Source organism: Danio aesculapii, chromosome 20 (genome assembly GCF_903798145.1).
Source record: "Danio aesculapii chromosome 20, fDanAes4.1, whole genome shotgun sequence".
Lineage (NCBI taxonomy): Eukaryota > Metazoa > Chordata > Actinopteri > Cypriniformes > Danionidae > Danio > Danio aesculapii.
The window spans coordinates 20,591,903-20,613,609 of record NC_079454.1 but is presented as its reverse complement, the minus strand read 5'-3'; the positions used below and the strand labels follow the sequence as shown (position 1 = coordinate 20,613,609).

At 35.8% G+C, this 21,707-nt stretch overlaps 1 protein-coding gene across 3 annotated transcripts; it reads right to left on the bottom strand.

The window, feature by feature from the left end:
• Positions 1–4,290: 4,290 nt before the first annotated feature.
• Positions 4,291–20,708, bottom strand: nme6 (NME/NM23 nucleoside diphosphate kinase 6). Of its 3 annotated transcripts, none has more exons than XM_056481456.1 (5): positions 20,608–20,708; positions 13,369–13,468; positions 12,894–12,933; positions 7,941–8,101; positions 4,291–4,801 (listed from the first exon to the last, which is right to left on the bottom strand). In XM_056481456.1, exons 1-5 carry the CDS (start codon positions 20,644–20,646, stop codon positions 4,653–4,655), a joined length of 489 nt encoding a protein of 162 aa, XP_056337431.1. In that variant the 5' UTR covers positions 20,647–20,708; the 3' UTR covers positions 4,291–4,652. The 3 variants fall into 3 exon arrangements, with proteins under 3 accessions (XP_056337431.1, XP_056337430.1, XP_056337432.1); XM_056481455.1 differs by lacking the exon at positions 20,608–20,708 and adding an exon at positions 16,575–17,010; XM_056481457.1 differs by lacking the exon at positions 20,608–20,708 and adding an exon at positions 16,575–17,010 and having other exon boundaries at positions 4,291–4,756.
• Between the last annotated feature and the right edge of the window lie 999 nt (positions 20,709–21,707).

The following is a 21,707-nucleotide window of genomic DNA, read 5'->3' as shown; positions in this document are numbered from 1 at the left end:
GTAACTGTGATGGTTGGGTTTAGGGTTGGGGAAGGTGTAGACGTTAATGACTGTGATGGTTGGGTTTAGGTTTGAGTTAGGTGTAGACGTTAATAACTGATGGTTTGATTTAGGGTTTGGGAAGGTGTAGACGTTAATACACGTGATGGTTGGGTTTAAGTTTGGGGAAGGTGTAGACATTAATAACGATGATGGTTGGGTTTAGGTTTGAGTTAGGTGTAGACGTTAATAACTGACGGTTGGGTTTAGGGTTGGGGAAGTTGTAGACGTTAATGACTGATGGGTGGTTTTAAGTTTGGGGAAGGTGTAGACGTTAATAACTGATGGGTGGTTTCAAGTTTGGGGAAGGTGTAGACATTAATAACTGATGGTTGGGTTTAGGTTTGGGGAAGGTGTAGACGTTAATGACTGATGGTTTAGGTTTGGGAAAGGTGTAGACGTTAATAACTGATGGTTGGGTTTAGGGTTGGGGAAGGTGTAGACGTTAATAACTGATAGTTGGATTTAGGGTTGGGGAAGGTGTAGACATAAATAACTGATGGTTGGGTTTAGGTATGGGGAAGGTGTAGACGTTAATAACTGTGAGGGTTGGGTTTTGGGCAAGGTGTAGACATTTTTAACTGTGATGGGTGGGTTTAGGTTTGGGGAAGGTGTAGACGTTAATAACTGATGGTTGGGTTTAGGTTTGGGGAAGGTGTAGACGTTAATAACTGTGATGGTTGGGTTTTGGGCAAGGTGTAGACATTTTTAACTGTGATGGGTGGGTTTAGGTTTGGGGAAGGTGTAGACGTTAATAACTGTGGTGGTTGAGTTTAGAGTTGGGGAAAGTGTAGACGTTAATAACTGTGATGGTTGGGTTTAGAGTTGGGGAAGGTGTAGACATTAATAAATGTGATGGTTGGGTTTAGGGTTGGGGAAGTTGTAGACGTTAATGACTGTGATGGGTGGGTTTAGGTTTGGGGAAGGTGTAGACGTAAATAACTGATGGTTGGGTTTAGGTTTGGGGAAGGTGTAGACATGAATAACTGTGATGGTTGGGTTTAGAGTTGGGGAAAGTGTAGACGTTAATAACTGTGATAGTTGGGTTTTGGGCAAGGTGTAGACATTTTTAACTGTGATGGGTGGGTTTAGGTTTGGGGAAGGTGTAGACGTTAATAACTGTGGTGGTTGGGTTTAGAGTTGGGGAAAGTGTAGACGTTAATAACTGTGATGGTTGGGTTTAGAGTTGGGGAAGGTGTAGACATTAATAATTGTGATGGTTGGGTTTAGGGTTGGGGTAGGTGTAGACGTTAATGACTGTGATGGGTGGGTTTAGGTTTGGGGAAGGTGTAGACGTAAATAACTGATGGTTGGGTTTAGGTTTGGGGAAGGTGTAGACATAAATAACTGTGATGGTTGGGTTTAGGTATGGGGTAGGTGTAGACGTTAATAACTGTGATGGTTGGGTTTTGGGGAAGGTGTAGACATTATTAACTGTGATGGGTGGATTTAGGTTTGGGGAAGGTGTAGACGTTAATAACTGTGATGGTTGGGTTTAGGGTTGGGGAAGTTGTAGACGTTAATGACTGTGATGGGTGGGTTTAGGTTTGGGGAAGGTGTAGACGTTAATAACTGATGGTTGGGTTTAGGTTTGGGGAAGGTGTAGACGTTAATAACTGTGATGGTTGGGTTTAGGTATGGGGAAGGTGTAGGCGTTAATAACTGATGGTTGGGTTTTGGGGAAGGTGTAGACGTTATTAACTGTGATGGTTGGGTTTAGGTATGGGGAAGGTGTAGGCGTTAATAACTGTGATGGTTGGGTTTTGGGGAAGGTGTAGACGTTATTAACTGTGATGGTTGGGTTTAGGTTTGGGGAAGGTGTAGACATTAATAAATGTGATGGTTGGGTTTAGGGTTGTGGTAGGTACAGACATTAATAATGATGATGGTTGGGTTTAACGTTGTGGTAGGTATAGACGTTAATAACTGTTGATTGAGGTTCGGAGTGGAGTAGGTGTAGATGTTAATAACTAAAGCACCATCCGACAACATAGTTTTTACATGGCTCCATAACTACAAGTTATGCCCATTAAGCCCCTTCATGTTACGTCCCTGTCTTGCAGTCCGCAGACAGACCCTACTATTCAGGTTAGCTGTGGTATTTAAAGTGGCCATGAAACAGAAGTTAAGATTTTTTTCCAATATCATAATACATCCAATTGAAATGGTCCTATAATGGAGGGTGGTGCATTATTTTGTTCTTTGAGAATTATCTGATTGTAATGTTGGAAGATGGTCTTGCTAACAAAATGAAAGAAGATTGATGAATGGATGAAACGAGACACGTCCAGATAGCACCACCCTAAAGGCATCCCATGTGACCAGAAGTGAAGAAAAGTCATTTCGAGGGGGCAGGAAAGGTTATGGTATTTGAAAAAAAATATTATGAAGGCAAAAAAATGACGAACACAGATGCATCTTTTACAACAAGCACTACTAAAAAAAATAAGAGCAGCACATGTTGGTTTCATTCCAACTTTTATCAATGCTCTGTTGGTAACTTGGTAATAAGTGGCATCAAGTGTGCCAAAAAAATCTCCCACACACCATATCCTGAATTATTAATTCAAGGCAGTATTGATTCATGTTTTTATGTTGTTTATGTAGAATATCTGACCCTGCCATCCAAATGTTGCAGCAGAAACAAAACTCATCAGACCAGGCAAACTTTTCCAATCTTCAGTCCAATTTTTGGTGAACTCGTGTCAATCGTAGCCTCATTTTTCAGTTCCCAGCTAACAGGAGTGACACCAATGTGATCTTTTACTTACTCCCAGCATGAGCCAGTCTTGTCATTCTTCTTTGACATCAACAAGGCTTTTTCATGCACAGAAGTGCATATTTTCTCTTTTCAAACCTTCTCTGTAAACAATTTAGAGATGATTGTGTTTCAAAATCACCAGCCCATCTGACACCATCAACAATGGCTTGTTCAGAGTCAAATAAACCAGCTTTCTTCTCCGTTCTTACACTCAGTTTCAACCCCAGCAGATTGCCTCAAACATGTCTATGCTATTTGAGTTGCTGCCATGTGTTTGATTGGCTGGTTATAACTACCAATGTACGAAACGTTTGAGCCTTTTTATTAGGTGGTCTTAATTACTATGTAGTTAAAGTTTAATTAGTTATTTGGTACAATGCACATTTTATGCATGCAATTGATTTATATAATTACACTCAGGGGCGCAGCAACCGGGGGGGACAGGGGGATACGTCCCCCTCACTTTTAGAGACAGACCATTTAGAAAAAGGTGATTTATAATTATATGAATGTATGATGTCATACAGTTGTCCCCCCCACTTTTAAAATGTCCGCTACTCCCCTGATTACAATTATAAATACACTGTCAAAATATCTTAAACCTTCCCATTCCCATTTTTACATCACATATTAATATAGGTTAATGTAAGTTTCTATATTTACTAACATATTTTACCACTTGAAGACAGAAAAAAGTAATAAGCATACATTCCCTCCTGTTTGTTTTTGATCAAATGTATTGTTACAAAAGAATAAAAAGAGTATTAAAAATGCCTTTACATAATCATATTTTCTAAATGTATTTATTTAAAGTCTCTAAAGTTTGATAACAACTGAATGTTATCATTTCTAAAGGTCCAAATAGGGTTAGCTGTGGAACTAAATTTGATCAGTTAAAATGTAGATTCCAGTAACCAAAATCAGTCAAATGTACAGCAAAATCTTATTCTTGTTTTACCTGGTGGACAAATATGCATCACATTTACTTTATGAAAGAAAGAAATTGGAGCAGAACAATAGCCTAACCATAACAACAGGCATGAAACAATTAATGTAAGATTAAAAATGGAACAGTAAAATTAAATTTTGATAAATGGAAACAATGGCGGCACGGTGGCTCAGTAGTTAGCTGATTCATTAGCTGGTTCATTATTGGCGGTTCATTCCGCTGTGGCGACCCCTGATAAATAAGGGACTAAGCCGAAGTAAAATGACTGAATGAATGGAAACAACCTTTAAAGCAGCCAACAAAAATACAGATATTCCATAACTTGGACAAAAGAAAAAATATCTAAAAATTCCCTGACTTTCAGTCAAGTTTGGAATATATTTTTTTTAAAGTTCAATGATATTCAAAAAATACCATGACCCATGGAAACCCTGTAAAAATCAATTTTAAATGCAAGTAATAAGAAAAAAACGAGAATTTAGTCATTGAATGATGTAGTTGTAAGTATTTTTAAATTATAATTTATAAATTATCTAATATCATTTTAATTGCTGGGGTTGAGAAAAACTGAATTTCCAAAGTTGAAATCAAAATCAAATGTCTAATGAACACAGAATTACAGTTCTTATTTCCATTGACACCTAATGTATCAATATATTTAAATATATTGGTTATGCTGGGGAAATTTACATTTTATTTTACACCTACTACAACGCTAGTACATATGTTCATAAATACGCATACAGTATATACAAAACTGTTGGCAGAGCTGTGGTAGAAGTCTGAAGTTACAATAGAGTAACATGGCAATGCAAAGAAAACATCATCAAGTGCAGCAGAAGGAAAACGTGGTGAAAATCACAATCATGTAACACTGCAGAAATACCATCAGTCCAGTGATCCTCATGTGTGCTTGACAGTATGAATCTGGCTCTCTTCATTATATTCAGTGAGTCCCAACCGAAAACGTGGCTCTTCCCTTATCATCCACTCATCTGCGCTGAATTCTGGGAAGAAAAACAAAATCTCTCTTTTGGCTGATTCAATGGAATCTGAAAGAAAGAATTAAAGATAATAATGTATTAGTGTTTAGAGTAGATAAGAAAGAAGTCTTTAATTTATGAAATCAAAGTTACAGTTTAAAAGATTTGGATCCAACAGGATGGATAAAGTGTTTTATAAAGTTTATAGCTGTATATTCACTCCATTAAAATCACAGTAAGAGCAGAGCGATATGACATGATGCATAAATGTGCATATATTCAGCAGCCTATGTGTGGTTGTTGCCTCGTTACAAAATATGTGGCAAGTATACATTAAACTATCTAAAGATACATTTAAACATATCTTATGTCTTATAGAAGGAGCAATGAATACATTTATAATCCATAAATACCGCATTTTGCCTTCTGACGTTAGTATATGCAGATGAGATCATAGGTGGCTGCCGGTTTCTCAAAACTGCTATTTACTCTTCCTTTCAAGGCTGGTTTATACTTCCAAGTTGAGTGATTTGCTTGACCCACGGCACCTGCCTTGCACGTAGTCAGGCATTTATACTTTTTTGTGCTGTTTGTGTTGCTCTGCATAACACTTCCGAGACGCTAGTTGGCAGTGAGGTTTTTATGTTACTCTGTGTCGAGTTTCTTCACGGGTATTTTGTTTTTTCTGAAGGCTACAAGTAGCTAAAAGGTGCTCATTCAGAGGCTGGAACTGGCGGACGTGCAACAACTTTAATCATAAGGTAAATACAAAACAGGCCCAGTAGGTGCAGTAGGCGCAGTAGGTAGTGCTGTCGCCTCACAGCAAAAAGGTCGCTGGTTCGAGCCTCGGCTGGGTCAGTTGGCATTTCTGTGTGGAGTTTGCATGTTCTCCCTGCGTAAGCGTGGGTTTCCTCCGGGTGCTCTGGTTTCTCCCACAGTCCAATGACATGCGGTACAGGTGGATTTGGGTAGGCTAAATTGTCCGTAGTGTATGGATGTTTCCCAGAGATGGGTTGGAGCTGGAAGGGCATCTGCTGTATAAAACATATGCTGGATAAGTTGGCGGTTCATCCCGCTGTGGCGACCCCGGATTAATAAAGGGACTAAGCCGAAAAAGAAAATGACTAAATAATTGAATAAAGACAAAACAAAAGTTTCCATCCGGAACTCCTTCACAAGACTTGATACTCATTTCATTGCACTTGCAGCTCTCAGCACTGCCCACACTCGTCACTGGTACCAAGCTGACCAATCACAGCTTGCGCTATGCTTCGGTGCAATGTGTAGTTAAATTTTTTGAGAGGTGCAAGCTTGATGCAGAAGTATAAATCAGCCTTAAGCCTGTCCCATTTCCAAAATAAGAGTCTCACACATATAATAAGTAAATATAGTCTTATATAAACTTAATATTAGAGGGAGAAAATATATATCAGTGGCCAATCAGATGCTTGCTAGAGTGTGCATATTACGGGGTTCTTACACCTTTTCCAACTTCAAATTCCATCACATTTCAAGCACTTTCAAGGTGCATTTTTATGCTTTTCCAGCACCTAACAACCAAAGTAAATTACGTTTATATATGCTGTATGTACTTTTTCACATTTAAATCCATTGTGCTATTTTAAAAAACACAATATGACATTTCAATTTAAATTGTTGAATATTTTGGAGCATAGATTTATTGGGATAGTTCACCCAAAACTGGCAAAAAAAATGTTTAAAGTTCAGTTATTGGATGAAGTATCTTTTCAAGTTTGGTCTGCTTTTACCTAAAGTTGACATCTCAAAAAATCAGCTTACATTCAGATTTTGTTTGAATGTAGTAGCAAATTGACAAGTCTGTTTTCAACTATTTCTGTGCGATTTGTTTGGCGTTTTTAGGTGCAAATATGCATTCTGTGTGAATGTCTCCTAAATACATGCATGTGGTGAACATTTTGCAGTGAAAACTGGTCGGATGACAACAATTTTATGCACTCGCACAAATGCTCCCAAATATATGTTGAGCTCGCATAGACAAAATTTTGGGTGCATATGCAACCAAAACCGTTGCAATTTCGAGCCCGACAATTTTAAATTCAAGCAGGTTCAAGCACTTTGTCCAAGATCCAAGCACTTTCCTAACCTTGAAAACACTATATTAAGAATCAAGCATTTTCCAGGATTTTCAGCACCCGTACAAACCCTGATATTAATGATCCCGTGTGGCTGCCTGTTTCACAAAACTGCTCTTTACTCTCCCTTTAAGCCTGACCCATTTCTAAAATCAGAGTCCCACACATATAGTAAGTAAAGATAATATTATATAAACTTAAAAGTGTTTAAAACATATATCATTGTTCTAATCTCATAAGGAAATGTTGTGGCCAATCAGACTCTGACAATTCACAGGATCATTAATATGCACACTTCAGGCAGAGTCTGTTTTATTCTGATTGGCCTGTTAATCAGTGGGATTTTACACATACTGGAGAATGAGAAGCAACGGTGTTTGAGGCTCACAACATGCCATTTCTGTGTACTGATCTCTTATTATTTAGTTATGGCTAGGTATATCCAGATTTTTATTCAATAGCATCTTTAACATCTTGGATGACAAAGAGCTGTGTCGCGTCCTGGTTAAAAGATGATTAAGTGTTTCACTGATGGTACACGATTCATTTATTGGTCACATCCCATGGAACCATTACACAACATTGCATCATGAATCACCGTGAGAACTAGAGAGAAAACAAACAAACACAAATAAATCCCAAAAATTAAAACACTAGGCCAACATCAACAATCAAACATTAATCTTAAACAAATAAACCAAATTACCTTATTTTCCCTTAAACCAGGAATGGTTTAATAAATGGGGAATCTGTGAATCAGCTGTATACCCATGCCTTTTTGCCGTGTTTCACCTAGCGTTCAATGCCTGGCCTGCTTTGCTTCATGTCCATTATTATACGTGTCATATATGCGATAGGCTCCGTAATCTCAGTGTCATAATTAAAGTCCCCCAACCATAACTTAATTCATTCAACAAAATCAAACTACACACAACAAAATAACAAAAAAAAATTCTAAATCATAAACAATAAAGTAACACATTTAAAGTTTCGTTGCAAGCTGAGTAAATGATGGGTATTTAATTCTAGACGTGAACTGATCCTTTAAAATATCTAGCTTGGAAAATCATCAAAACATGTGAGTGTTACTCTACCTGATCCATGAGTGGTGTTTCTGGTGTCAGTCAGTCCATACTGGCCCCGAAGGGTCTCTGGAGAACTGAAACGAGCTCTAAAAACTTTAGTCGGCCCCATCATCATCCTCCAGTGAGTGATAGCGTCTTCCCTGGCTAAGATGTACGCTCTCATTGGGCCGCTATTGTGGAAATAAGAATTAAAGTGAATAGCGGGATTAGCTCTGTGTTTTTTCTAGATGGAAAAACAGAACTGAATCAAAACAGAAGAGTGACATAATTTGCTACAAGACGTCGATGGTGCATTCAGACCTGAAAAGTACTACCTTAATGGCTCTGCAGGCACACAAAAAGGATAGAAACTTGGGGAATAATCAGTTGCTTGTTTTTAAAATGAAGACTAAAATAAGCACAGGCTAATGTTTCATCTTTCATAGACAAAGACATGTTCAGAGGACAGGCTGCCATGGAAACATCCGTTTCACCGTCTTTGAGCACTGATGTCCCTTCTCCACAGATGAAAGATCATATCTGCATTAATTATTACTTTCAAAAGGACCGATAGCATAACATATTGAATTCCCAATTATAGTAAATACTACTATTAATACTATAATACTAATTGTATACTGTATATTTTATATTATTTACAACACTTTGTTAATGACAGCATACTGTAGTATTTCCTACAGTGAACAACTAAACATTATTAAATGCTGTATTAAACTTTACTACAGTAAAACTATGGAGTTTTGCAGTATAATATACCCTATATTTATAGATAATCCAGTATTGGGTAATTTGTTTAATATAGCTGTTTTTTACCATAGAAATAATAGAATTATGACAACAGATTACTTAAAGTACTTTACTATAATATGGTTACAAACTAGGCATGGGACGATAACCATTTAAGGTATACCATGGTTTGGAAAAGTCAAGGTTTTAAAACTGTCAACATTTTCTGTAATACCGTTCCAAAGGTATGTAATATTTTTTATTTACATTTTTTTACAATTTATTAGGACAACAGTATCTCCAGCAGAAAAAAAATATCCAAAGATGGCATTTTAAATTGTAAAGAAATCTGTGTTTTTGAAACATATGAAGACAGCAGAAGTCAACGATTCATTTAAATTGCTTAGCCTGACATGTCCACTGTGCCAAAATATTATAAATATTTCAAAAAATAAAATATATTGTTTTCAAAGGAGAAAAAAAAGGTTTGTTTTTTTTACCCAGACATTTAAAAAATATTTATTTTAGAGCAGTGAGCACAATACCGTGATACCGTGCAACCATGATATTTTTATCCAAGGTTATCATACCGTCAGAATCTTTTACCGGCCTATGCCTATTTAAAACACTATAGTATTTATTTATATAAATTACTATAGTGTTTTTTCTGGATGCTTTAGTATGGATAGCTTTAGGAGCATAATTGTACAAAGTGCATGTAAATTTAAAACATTAACCTTAATTATCATACAAATATCAAGGGAATATCGAGGAAAAGTCCATTTATTTCAATAATTTGTTTCAAAAAGTGACACTTGTGTGATATATTAGTTCACTACACACAAAGTAAAATATTTCAAGCCTTAATTTGTTTAAATTTGAATGATTATGGATAAAAGACGAAGAAAACAAAAACAAATCCAGTATTTCACAAAATTAGAATATCATGACAAAGTTCAACATTGTAGGCTCCCTATGTCTCAATCTAGTGGCTTAGTAGGCTTCAGAATCATGGAGAAGACTGCTGACTTGATGGCTGTGCAAAAGACTATCATTGGAACCCTCCATAATGAGGAAAGGTCTCAAAAGGCAATTGCAAAATAATTTGGATGCTCTCAGAGTGCAGTATCTAAGTATATTAATAAAGTGTTAAGAGGAAGGGAAAAATGTGGCTGGAAAAGGTGCACGAGTTTGACCGCAGCCTTGAGAGGATTGTTTAGCAATGCTGGTTTTAGAGCATCAAGAACCACCACATACAGACATCTGCATGACATGGGCTACAGCTGTAGAATTCCATGTGTCAAGACATTCCTGAACCATCTGTGCTGGGCTAAAGAGAAAAAGTACTGGTCTGTTGCGCAGTGGTCTTCTTTTCAGATGAATGCAAATTTTGTCACAAAAGTCAAGCTGCTTAAAGTCCAGTGTGAGGTTTCCACAGTCAGTGATGGTTTGGAGAGCTGTGTCATATGCTGGTGTGGGCCCACTGTCTTTTATCAAGTCCACAGTCAACGCAGCTCTATACCAGGATGTTTTAGAGCACTTCATGCTTCTTGTTGCCAACAAGCTTTTTGGAGATGATGATTTTATTTTCCAGCAGGACTTGGAACCTGCACACAATGCCAAAGCTACCAGTACCCTATTCTTAATTGGCCAGGAAACTCACCTGACCCTGACCCCATTGAAAATCTATGGGCTATTGTCAAGAAGAAGTAGAGGGAACAGAGACCACGAAATGCAGATGAGCTGAAGGCCGATATCAAAGCAACTTGGACTACCATAATACCTCAACTGTGTCAAAGGAATATTGAAATATTTCACTTTGTGTGTAGTGAACTAATATAACACACAAATTTCACTTTTTGAAACAAACTATTGAAATAAATGGACTTTCCCTCAATATTAAATTTTTTTGGAACATACCTGTATTACAGTTGTAAAAATCTCCAACAAATGAACTAATAAACAATGGCAAAATGACAACAGGATAGTAAACATCTGAAAAAAGTAATAAAATGCTAGTTCTTTATTTCTGACCACCACTGGTTCTTCGCTTATTGGTTCATATTTGTTCATGAAATCTTTTGTAACATAATGGGCTCTATTTTGACGATCCATGCGCAAAGTGCAGGGCGCAAACACATTAAGGGCGTGTCAGAATCCACTTTTGCTATTTTAAGGACGGGAAAACGTCTTTGTGCCACGGCGCATGGTCTTACAGGGTTGAGCTTATTTTCTTAATAGCTTATAGGTGTGTTTTGAGAATAAACCAATCAGAGCCTTATCTCCCATTCCCTTTAAGAGTCAGTTGCGTCGCGCCATGGTGCATTTGCTATTTACATGGCAAACTTTGTAAGTGGAAAAACTGAACCCTTTACTAGCAATAAAACAGTTAAACAGAGCATCTACAGTGTGAGAATGAGAGATGAGCCTCCTCATTATTTACTTTCACTCTCTGGAATAGGGAAACGTGTTGTACGCACAGACATCTATTAACCTATACATAATTAATTTTGTTTATTAAGCACAAAGATTTGTTTCAAAACCATTTCTAAATTCAATTCTAATTTCCAGCAAATGAATAAATGAACAATAATAACGAAGTGTGTTCAAACAACTGAGTTATATCTAAATACACATGCTATGCCCCATATGGTCTAAAACCTGACAGGTGGGCAAATCTAAGCTTGTTTTTAATAAAAAAAAAATTAAATATGCATATAATAAATAATAATCCTAATAATAATAACATTATACAAAAGCAAATTATTATGAATAAATTGAAAAGGCCCCCCGAGATGAAGTAGGCATGAAAGTATGGTTTTTATATTTATGTAGGCTAGAAAATAGAATTTTTTGCAATATTTTACTCCTTTATATATATATATATATATATATATATATATATATATATATATATATATATATATATATATATATATATATATATATATATATATATATATATATATATATATACATATATACTTATTATATCCTATATATATCCTTAATATTTTAATTCTTTTTGATTTGTAAAGATATTTGCGTATTGCTGTTCACTCTGTGTGTATTAAGCAACATGTAAGCGAGGCGCATAACTAACGCGCTCTGCGCTGGACAGTAGACCAGCTTTGATCTGGTCTATTGAACCGTCTATTTAAGTTCCTCAAAATAGCAACGCGCCAGCAATGCGCCTCAACACGCCTCCTTTTTTAGACCAGAACGCCTATGGGCGCACGTTTATGCGCAAATGCATTTGCTAGTTAAACAGCGTGGCGCAAAATGTCAGAACGACTCTTGTACCAAGCTGAAACTAGCAAACAACAATTGCGTCGCGCCTTGCGCCAGGTGTATGATAGGCCCAATAAGTCTCTTTAGTGTTCCCATCAATAAATTGAATGCATCTTTGCTGTCTGAATTGTTCACTTCTTTCAAAATGTAACTGTCCCCAAACTTGCTGACCTCAAAAATCCACTGAAAGAAGATCTTCTTTTCTATGAATGCGTGATAATAATTTGAGGCAATTAATTTCTGAAAACCTCTGAAAAGTGCTTGTGAACTGCAAGCGGTTAACCTATAACCTTTATAAATGCATGTTCAGTTAAATAACATACAATTTTAGAAAGTTCCACATCAGTCATTCTTCTCAGTAATGTGAACACGTTTTTACCAGGAAACTTTTCATAAAATAGATGAAATGTTAACAAATTGTACTTTGTATAACAGCATAATGAACCCTCAAGTCTGAATACATGTGAAAATAAATGAATGAAACAGAACAAAATATATAAAAAAGGTACTATTTACAGAATATTTTAATGTAAAACAACAGATGTCTGGATGATCCATAGGCTGCGCATATAAAAATAGCAAGTTTGCAAGCCAGAATTGTGAGAATTTCTAAAATAAACAAAAGCAATTCAGAATTTATATCTAATAATATAATATTTTTTCATATTATTACATTTTTATCGTATTTTAAATTTTAAATTCATCTCATCCTGAGTTTATAATTCACAATGAAAAGGGTAACTGTGATTTTGTTAATTCAGACTTTTCCCTCACAATTAACAGGGAAATCTTATCTTTTTTATCATTTTTTTACATACATTTCACAAAATTAGCATAGAAAATATATGTGTATGTACATTGTATGTATAAATAAACATGTAAATTTCCAAAGTATTATTAGTTAAAACCTTGACAGTTAAACAAGGAAATAATAGTTAAAATTACCTCGACATGAATTCAACCAGTCTTTGAAAGAAGAAACGTCCTGTAAAATAAAAAAAAAACAGAGATTATAATTTTTATTTTTAAAAACACTGACTGTTTTTTGAATCAGTTTATCAATTACGAATAAACCAGTGAGGTTGATTTGTTTTATTCCGCAGATTTCTTCTGCAATCTGTTAACGTGATCTGAACAGGCTCGTGTGCATATATTATTCAGACATCTGAATGTGAGGCAGCTGCTTTTCTTTGGATGCAGGATCAGATAAGCTGAGACTGACTAACATGTTCACTCTCCACATGCTGTCTCTACATTATATCTGCAGGTTGTGTGAAGCCTTTTACTATGAGTCACGCTGTTAAAATCACGCATCACACAGACAACCACCCACGCATGTGCTTCACCATTCAGTCTCATACAAACCCCACAGCGTTTTCATTCATCCAGTGTTTCATAGAATAAAAAAAACAGTTTTTACCTGTATGTTCAGCATAAAACATCTCCGAATCAGCTTTTCGCCATATCAGATCTTTCTTTCTAATTATAATGAAGTTTTCCAGAATCTTCTGATGAAGAGCCTGAAATTAAAAGTAATAATATATTAAAGAATGTTGCATCTGCATAAAACTGAAATCGCTGTCTGTAATAAATGTGTCGCTACATGCTAATGGAAGCTTGTAGGGATTTTTATTTTATCTTTTCCATCAACAAAGATCATAAAAAAGTAAATTAAAAAGAGTTAATTAAGTGTTTCAATCTCCCAGAAGAAGGAGAGTAAAGGCTGAGTGATGAAAGCACGTCTCACTCCAAATGAATACACAAACATTTCATTTAAAATATGCTGGTGTGAATTAAATCAGTTCTAGGCTTCAGTTTTTTAAAACCACATCGCATCAGAGCAAATTGTTGCTAATTAAAGACACCTTTATCTCTTTGAAGTATTGGAGAGCGGAAATTACATCTGATGAGACTTTTGCTCGGTTTATTAGTAAAGACAAATTATTATGTAGCTTTAATTCTCCACTGACTTTGAATTTTGCTCATTAAAAGCAATCAAAATGAGCTTTATTTAAGCATCACCCTCCCATACTAAACTAATAGTAAGAGGGGAGTAGTTAAAGATATTGATAAACAGTTGCTTTGGAAGCCATCAGGTTGACGTTAACAGAAGAACCGCCACTCCAAAGATGAAAGCAAATGGTCAGATTTTAATTGAAGATTACCAAAACAATTTGCGCACTTTAAATTATTCACTTTAGGAATAACAATGTGAGCTGGCAAAATAAACATACATTTTAATTTCACGCTGACTTTATTGAGATTTACTCCCCCCCTCTATGAAAAAAGAAGTCATAATTTACTCTCCTCCTTCCATTTTTTCTGTTAGAGTATCTTTTTTTTTAATGCAACAGAAGATATTTGGAAGAATGTTGGAAACCTGTACCCACCAACTTCCATGTAATTTTACTTTTTCTACAATGTTTGTCAATAGTTATTGGTTTCCATTTCTTCTAAATATCTTTTTTTTTTTTTGAGAAGTGCTCACTCTGAACACTATCTGCTGTTTTGTTCAACAGGAAAAAACCTCAATGGACCCTTTTCACAAGCCTGTTATGACGCATTTAACGGTCATCATAATTTTGAATCCTTAAAAGTTTTTAATATTTAGATTTTTTTTTAAATCGTATGAACATTTATATGCATATATATACATCGTATGAACATTTATATGCATATATATACATCGTATGAACATTTATATGTATTATATGATCTTTGCATCAAATTACACGAACGAATGACCACTAATGCGAGGTGTTTCTAATGTAGCATCTCTGGGGCTGAGAGTGAAATTTGATGTTATTCTCTCCTCTGGCAGCGGTCAACAGTCTCACACAATTTTATTCCTTTTTTTTTGAAAGTCTTGATAACACCATAGTGAAGTTTTTCGGTTATTATTTAAGCAAATAAAGCTGTAAAAAAATTATTTGTTTTATTTTCCTATTCACTGCACGCTAAGTTTACCCAACTATAACGAGTTCCGCTACTGAGAAACCTGGTAATGTGAATAGGGTCTATAAGGTTTCGGACCACTAGATAAGTTAATGAGTACTTTTTTATACTCGTCTTATGTTATGAGTAATGCGAGAAGTCACAGCAGAGTTGAAATACAAATCTTAAGAGTAAAACAAAAATCTTACCAGCAGGGGCGCCGCTAGGGTGGGGAAAATTAGGAAGATTCTAAGGGACCATACATTTATGGGGGGCCCCAAAAACATCAAAGACATTATCAAAGGCCCACGCCAATTTGCTCTTCACTTTCATCCGCAATAACAACCCCCTACCGCCCACCCCCCACCCACCACGCTCTTCAATATCATCTAGTCAGAGGGCCCATGCTTACCAGTAACCAGAGGCGTAGCGGACGTTTTAAAAGTGAGGGGGGCGGCTGTATGAGATCATACATTCATATAATTATTAATTACCCGTTTCTAAATGGTCCCCTGCCAGTAACATTTCAGATAAATAATACTTTAATGTTTGTTCTATATTGAGACAACTCTTATCCTTTTGATGAGCATTATTTCTTTAGGGTTGTGCAGTTTCATTCTACAGAATTTTAACAAAGTGCATTATATGTTGTAAGACTTTTTTGGTCACATCCATAACGCATGTTTATTTTTCTCATTTAAAATACAAATAAAGGTTTGCAGATAGATATTTTTGTGATCACATAACTCTGTGATTTATGTTTTAAGCTTTTACTGCAAATGTCACATCCATAACGCTGGAATTCATCAGTAGTACTAGTATAGAAAATATACTACACTGTAAAAAATATCTTAATTTACGCTAAAAAAGCAGCGCTAGTTTCCAGCATTTTACTGTTAAAATATGGTACAAACCATAAAATAAATGTTTAATTTTTACTACCATATTTCTTTAGCTTATAATGTTAATACACTAATGTTTTGATGTACTAACATATACACATCATATCCTTTGTTACACAACCATAAGCATATAGAGATGATAAAGTCATATAATGAACCAAAACTAAAACAACTTTTCCCACAAAAATAATAAAAAAACATATTAATATTTAGAAGGCAATCAGTGTTATTCACACATCTACAAAACACCATAATGGCAACAGGAAAAAGGAAAGCAATGGAATATGAGGGGAAAAAACAAAACAGTAAAGTCAAAGAAAAAAAACATGAAGTGTAATGGAGGGTATTCTGAGAAAGTAAATTTACAGTTATTCTTATATATTATTTTACCTAATTTATATCGAATTTATATATACATAAAGAAAGCTTACTGTCAACCAGGTTACACATTTTTTACCATTGAAATCATGACTGATTTTTACAATGTAGCATCTACAATATAAGCACTAATATGAAATAGATTGCTATAAATTACTATAGGAATAAAAACTACAAAACCTAAAATCCAAAACAACTGCTTGTGAAAATATCCTCATTCTCCAGTAAAAAAAACTAGTTCTGGTCTCCCTGTCAATGAAATAGGGGAGACTTGACAAAAATAGTTCTTGAACATAAAAAATATAGACTCCATATGGTCTGCTGCCATTGACTTTTCTTCATCTGTGTATGTAATCAGACAGGTGCTGCTGATAATAACAGGTGGAGAGCAGTGTAATCATCATCATCTCACCTCCAGTATGAGTGGATGAGCCACAGCATCTGGTTTGATGACCGCAAGGGTGAGCTGAAGCGCCTTCACACACCGCATGCCTGCTAGAGCTTCAGTTTGATGATTTCAACACTACCAACAGCATTAATCGGCTTATATTTCCCCGTTTCGTCTGCGGTTCAATCCGCTGTTAATTTACTCTCTAACGATCGGATATAACGAGCACACACAGCGAGCGAGAACATGCCGCAGAGCACTGCAGACCGTCAATGCGTCGTATAAAAAAAGATGAGTCGGGGCTGTGTAGCCTACGCGTGCAACCCCCCAGAAAACTCTTTATGGATCACTTATTCTTTAAATTCTGTGTTCAAACTGATTTCTCAAAAAAATGTGCCGGTCGTTTTAGAGACTGTACATGCTCCGTGGTGCCATTCGCATGGGCGCCGCCATTTTGCCCGGTTGTAAACAGGAAGTAACAGAACGCGCAGCTCCAACCCAAATAAAAGAAATTAAGCTACTCTATCTTCAAAATTAATTAAGATATCTAATAAATAACTATCGCAATGCTTGATATTCGATTGTGTTAACTGTGTTTTATTTTATTTAGTTTTTACTATTAAAGTATATGTTTGAACTATGGTAAGTGGGTTTTTGTGGTAAATTCATTGAAAATATAATAAAATATGTATGTATAATTTATGTGCACCATCATGTCAATAGTTTGCTCTGACACCCCATATATTACTTTTTGACAGAAAATATGATGAAAGAACCATGATGCATGGACCAAAAAATCCACAACAATTGATGACATATTGTGAATGACCATCTTAACACTGAAGTGACAATCGCAGTATATTACTTATTTGTCGCACATCATGGCTTCAGTAGACTTCAGTGTAGAATCCTTCATTTCCCACACCTATTATACTTTGTTCATTAGTCATTTGACGTTACCGTGCCAGGTTTGACCTAGTCACCCCAATCTTACCCTGACCACCAATGCTCATTCTCTGGCCTCGGCCGCTCATAGTGTGTGATTGCTGACACCAGTTGAACCAACGCATCTTCTCTGACACCTTGCCTCTTTTATGTAGGTCTTCAAGGAGCGACCAGATGAGGTCAAAGGTGCATTTCCTGCCATATGACCATTTGGTCTGCTGTTTAATAATATCTAGCCTTCAGTGGGCTATATGCACAGCTAGTGTTTTTCAGCCACTGATAAACTTCCGGTGAAAGCTTAATGTGACTATTTTCAATTTCATAAGGTTCCTTTTACAGCATCGATGTTGTAATGTAATTACAATACATTCAGTTAAGTAGACTTAAGCATCTATTTGGTTGTTAAAGCATAAAAAGAGATGAAAAAATGTTTAAACGCAGGCATCGTCATTAGCTGCAAGTCAGCGCAGAAATTCCATTGTAAATACTGGGGTAAAATTAATTTCCATATTTTAAAGACATGGCATGGAAAAATAGAATTTAATGCAGTGCTTCTTGTTTGGTCTGATACCCACTTTACATCGTATCTCAGCAAGGCAGTGATTGCTGCTTTTTAAAAAAAAGAAATCATGTCTTAAATGAGGCAATTTTGTATGGGATGAAAATCAACCAGAAGCCCTGGGGCTGGCTGACTGAAATTAAATATCCGTGTGCATTTACCTCATTACTAAAGCTTTAGCCAACACGAGACTGGAAAAAAGCATATAAAAGCTATGGTCAGAGTAAACAGGTGTGTGTGTGTGTGTGCGTGTGTGTGTGTGTGTGTGTGTGTGTGCGTGTGTGTGTGTGTGTGTGTGTGTGTGTGTGTTTTGGTGATTTGGTGGACATTTTTGTATATTGACAAGGGTATGACCTATGTATTATAATGTTGGGGTGGTTCATGAGGACATGCCATGTGTCCTCGTAATTCAAACTATAAGGGCTGCACAATATATTGAAACATTATCATTGCGATACTAGTATATTTATATATATATATATATATATATATATATATATATATATATATATATATATATATATATAGTATACAATATCCATATCGCAAAGAAGTGCATTAAATTAATTTTATGTGCCAATTATTTGTGTGCATGTCATTATACAACACTCAACAACATCAACAGTATTGCTTATCGCACATATATTCCCAGTGTCACAAAAAAAAACTTAAAGGGGTATATAGGGAGAGTCATCTTTTTGTGTGGTGCATAGATACATTAGATATCGCCTACTCTGTTGTTGTCTATTGGATGGCATGTGTCAATAGAGCTGCCATTTTAGTACAGGGTAGCATTCCTTTCAAATGAATGTGGTAGGTGTAGTGGAGGACTGGCCATCTGTAGCCATATAAACATTTATACATATATCTACAATCGGGAGTTTTCCTGATGGTCAATATTCAAATATTCTTTTAAATTATGAAAATTATCATTTTACATCACTTTTCTCCATTGATGGATAAGTGTTTGTGTGCGTTGAAATGTATTATCCTCCCTCCCTGTTAAATTTGATCTAATCCATGTCCTGAAACACAGCCCCTCACCCGCTTTCACTTCTAATTCTAACGGAGGGAGCGATTCATTTGTAAATGAATCTCCGTTATGAATGACTCGTGTGAACTATTGATATCCCTGTGTCTCAATGTGCACATCCACCTTTCTGATCTAAATGGTATATAACATTTGTAATATTCAATCATTTAGGGTGGACAGTATACACACTGAGCTGCAGACACTGTAATGTTATCAGGCATCATTATAAGTTACTTCAACTTCAACCGTTACTTCACTTAGAAGTTTCTGGCACTGCATCATCTTGTTGTCATATTTCATTTACTTTGTTTGCTGATTTTATTCAACAAAACTAGCATAAGCTAGAATTTAGTGCGAGTTGGTCCTACTTTGCTTCATGGTCAGTGCAGTAAGAGACTGTATCAATACTTGTTTAGCACAAAAGTTTGTAACATACAAAACGTAAAAAAACAAAAGTTTACCTATAAAATGTGATGCCTTTGTGCTTTGTTTTCTTTGTTTGCTCATTACTACACCTGTACACGGCCCAAAAGTCCAGGCGCTTTAAGTCTAGTGCGCTTAAATGACATTTGTCCTGTGAGCACTGTACAAATATGGCGGCGGCGCATGCTCACGGTCTGTATGCGATATCTAGTGTCTATATCTTTCTATATATCTATGTTTTTGTGGCTTTTATACAAGTATTATTTAGGCGCTGTTTTTTACGGTGACCAAGAGAGCTTAACATGCTGCAAATAACCATAGTCTAAAGATTGGTGTCCATCCTGTTTTAGAGTTCCCTTGCAACATTTCCATTGTCTTCTGTGCTATTTGGTGGAATAATTATAATTTATAACTTGTAATTATAACGTATAATTTGTTTGGTTTGTGAGAAATTGCAACATGTTGTTTTAAATGTGTTTGCGTTGTAAGGATTTGCAACATGTATGATGTAAACCCAGCCTAATCTCACGAGAAAACGTAAGTATTTTACGCTTTGTCAGTTTAGTGGCTAATTCGTACCGAGTTCAGTCGTACCAAATTGTACGATTTTAAGGAGACGTGGCATCTAACCCCACCCCTAAACCCAACCGCCATTGGGGGATGAGCAAATCGTACTAAATTGTATGAATTAGATTGTACGAATTCATACGAATTAGCCACTAAATCAAAAAGTTACGAATTGCCGTGAGATTGTGTTGTGTAAAACCAATGAGGATCTTTTCTTAATTTGCTGGCATTTTTTTGATAAAAGTGTTTTCTTTAATTGCAGCATGTTAAACTCTCCCGGCCACCGTAGGTTTGGCACCATTACCATTTTATCGAATTGGCACGGGTATCGGAAAACAAAAATTATACCCAACTAGAGATGTTAAACTGTACTTTACTTTCAAACTTTACTTTCATGGCAAATTAAAGAAATTGTCATCCCGCAGGAAAAATAATAAAGGTGAATTGACAACAAAATACCAACCAAGAAATTCAAATTACTCAAAGAGCCATTTTCAGCACGTTTGTGTGGCATGGAATAAGCTGCTTACCTCTGATTTGCTCGCACCTGTTTTGACATCAACTGACATGCGAGTGTCCTCTGACCTTTTCTATTCCCATCGTTGCGAGAGCAGCAGCAGACTCTCCCAGACAGCTGTGTCAACCTCAGCGCCAGCAACTGTCATACCTCAGGAAGGACAACACTTTTAAATGTCTTTCACATTAGACACGATCTTCTCAGTCATACGTATGTAGGGCACATGTATGTTTCTGTTTTGATTTATTTACATTGATTCCAAACCTGGCTCATTCTCCTGTGAAATGAAAGACATTCTGTGCGGATGTTATTCTGTTCAATATTTCAATGCTTTTTGTCCTTTCTTTTACGGTGTAATTCAGCTTGGTCCAAACCAGCATTTGACTCAATTGACTTTCAAAGAAGAAAAATAGATCTAATATGTTTGGAACAATATTGTTGGGTAAATATTATGGGTATAGCATTTCAATAACATTTTCAATTTTGGTTGATCGTTTTAAGTACCTAAATATTACAAGAATTTCAGCAATCCAATTTTTACATTTACCAAAATTATGTTTATATTATGCCTGATGGTCTAAAAATGTCCCTGCATATCACCATCAAGTCTGTTGTTCAGTTAACATTAGTAATACATGTTGATATTGAACAAATGATCTTTCAGGTTTATGAGATATTCATCATTTAATCTATTTTCTATGATAGTCTACAAAACCAAACATGAGGGGTTTCTACCAGAGATACCCAAACTAGGGCCTGCGGGCCAAAGTTCGTACTTTTGTATCCTTTGATTTGGTCCGCCAGAGGTAATATGATTTGGAAGGGTTAGGGACTGCCTTTAACAGAGATTCTCATTTCCATTTTAAGGTAACCGTTTGTTTGTTTTATTGTTTAGCTACAAAAAAGCTAACTGAAATTAAATGTTTCAATTAAATGTTTTAATGAATCAGATTTTTAAAAAATGTACATACTGTCTCTTAATGAAGCAGAAGACAACAGCGTGTAAATTAAGGCAAAGGCAGGTTCAGCATGACTAGAGTATTCGACATTGAACTCCATTGTTTGGATTTTTAAAATGTTTTTTTTAATGGTTTTATTGTAATAAGTTCATTA